The sequence below is a fragment of the Verticillium alfalfae genome, genomic scaffold (genome assembly GCF_000150825.1).
Source record: "Verticillium alfalfae VaMs.102 supercont1.6 genomic scaffold, whole genome shotgun sequence".
Classification (NCBI taxonomy): Eukaryota; Fungi; Ascomycota; class Sordariomycetes; order Glomerellales; family Plectosphaerellaceae; genus Verticillium; species Verticillium alfalfae.
This window is the reverse complement of record NW_003315033.1, coordinates 1,107,948-1,110,040: the sequence shown is the minus strand read 5'-3', so window position 1 is coordinate 1,110,040 and position 2,093 is coordinate 1,107,948. Positions and strand designations below refer to the sequence as shown.

General features: G+C 62.0%; 1 protein-coding gene across 1 annotated transcript; it reads right to left on the bottom strand.

Moving 5' to 3' along the window:
- Nucleotides 1-43: 43 nt before the first annotated feature.
- On the bottom strand, nt 44-1,418 carry VDBG_05430 (ATP-dependent rRNA helicase SPB4; the record flags this gene model as incomplete). Its single annotated transcript, XM_003004271.1, has 2 exons — nt 44-1,243; nt 1,341-1,418. 2 exons carry the CDS (start codon nt 1,416-1,418, stop codon nt 44-46), a joined length of 1,278 nt encoding a protein of 425 aa, XP_003004317.1.
- Between the last annotated feature and the right edge of the window lie 675 nt (nt 1,419-2,093).

The window sequence follows — 2,093 nt, the reverse complement described above, 5'->3', positions numbered from 1 at the left end:
GCGGATTCGGGCGTCGCCGGCTCGGCGGGGGGCGGGTCGAGGGTCACCTTGGGGGGTCGTCAAGCGGGTGGATGGGCCTTTTGCGGGCGGCGAGGAAAGGGACCAAAATTCCTCCTCCCCGCCCGGGTGGAAGGAGGACGACGGCGAAGCCCTTGCGCCCGGGGCCGCCGGCGCGGCCGGCGCGGTGGATGAAGACCTTGGGATCTGAGGGCGGGTCGACTTGGCAGACAAAGTCGACCTGGGGAATATCGAGGCCACGAGCGGCGAGGTCGGTGCAGAGGAGGACCGAAGGGGAGACGGACGTGAGGAAGCGGTTGAAGGACTTTTCGCGCACCTTGGGCGGCAGCTTGCCGTGCAGGGGCACAAGGGAGAAGCCGGCAGGGAGCATGTCGGGGAGGATGTGCTGGAAGTAGTCGACGGCGGCGCAGGTGGAGAGGAAGATGATGCTGCGCTGGGGGCGCGGGTTGAGCTTGTCGAGGATCTGGGCGAGGGCCGGCATCTTCTGGGAGGCCGGCGTGAGGAGGTATGCCATTTGCAGAGAGGCGGGAATCTTGCGGTCTTCGATGATGTTGCCGTCGCGGAGGGACTTGACGCCCACAGCGATCTTGACAGGGTTGCGCAGGCCAACAGTGATGATCTGGGAGACGGCCTCGGAGACGGAGGCGCTGAAGAGACCGGTTCGGCGCTGCTTGGGGAGGTGGGAGAGGATGCGCTGGAGGTCCTGGCGGAACCCCATGTCGAGGATGCGATCGGCTTCGTCGAGGACGAGCATGTCAAAGGTGGACTGGCTGCAGTGGACGTGGGGCGAGGCGAGGAGCTCGACGAGGCGGCCGGGCGTGGAGACGAGAATGTTGGGAGAGTGACGCACGAAGAAGCTGAGATCTTGCTGCGTCGTGGTCGTGCCTCCGACGAGCAGCTGGGGCACGGCGATGGGCACGGCCGAGTCGGGGCGCTTGTCATCCTCCTTCAAGAAGGGAAGCATCTCCGAGGAGGCAGTGTGGAAGGCGATGAGGCCCATGAGAACGTTGTAAATCTGCTGAGCGAGCTCGCGAGTCGGCGAGACGATAATGGCGAAGACATGGCCACGCTTGGTGGGTTCGGAGAGGCGGAGCAGCTTCTGCACGATGGGGAGCAGAAATGCCAGGGTCTTGCCGCTGCCTGTGACAGCTTCGACGACGACGTCCTTGTTGCCGAGGAACTGGGGAATAGTGGCGGCCTGAACAGGCGTCATGCGCTGATAGCCCTGGCTTGCGACGAAATCAAGGATCCATCTGGACACTGCGTGTTAGTTTCTGGCATCTGCCATGGAGAAGCAATAGAGTTGATGAAGGGTTACTGACTCTGCCAGGGGAGGGGTAAGACCACGCCAGTCTCTGGGGTCCCTTCTTCTTCTCTGTGACCGTCGCTGAGGGCGCCATCGTGGAACGCAACGATGTGAGCTCGCGTGACAAGGCGTTGACTGCGACGTGGTCAATGAAGGCCTCGAAGTTCGGAGGAGGGGCAAGCACGTCGCAGGTGTCGAGGTCAATTGGTGGTTGGAATCTTGAACTTTTTTCTGGTTATCTTATCTGACATGTTCATATTGTTATCTTATCAGGGATCAAGCACCAGCAGTGGCCACACCACGTGACTGTCAGCAGGGCGCTGGCTGCCTGATGACGAGGGTCTGCGTGGTTGGTCATGGGTGAGGGAGGAGTGGGCATCTGACGTCTTTGCGCATCTCTCTGCGCCTCCGTCGAGTGTACAGCAGCTGCGAATGACATCGTGGACCATGAGGAGAGATGGCCTCGTTCGCCCAGGCCGACGGGCACAGCACAGTTTGACTGCAAAACCATGACGTTCCTCAAAATGTCACTAGGTGACCAAATTGCGACCCATGGCTCCTTGTCGTTGGCGCGCACCCGTGGTCCTGTCGTGGCCCACCCCCCCGGTCCAGTGACCCCCAGTCGCGTGCACAGGAGACTCACCGTCCAAGCCACTGGACTGGCGCCGGTGCAGCACCTGGCGGCCGCCGAAAAAATTCCTCTGGTGGACAGCCACCTGCCACCAGACTGGCCTATCACTTCACCTACCACCTACCTGCCTTACCCAAC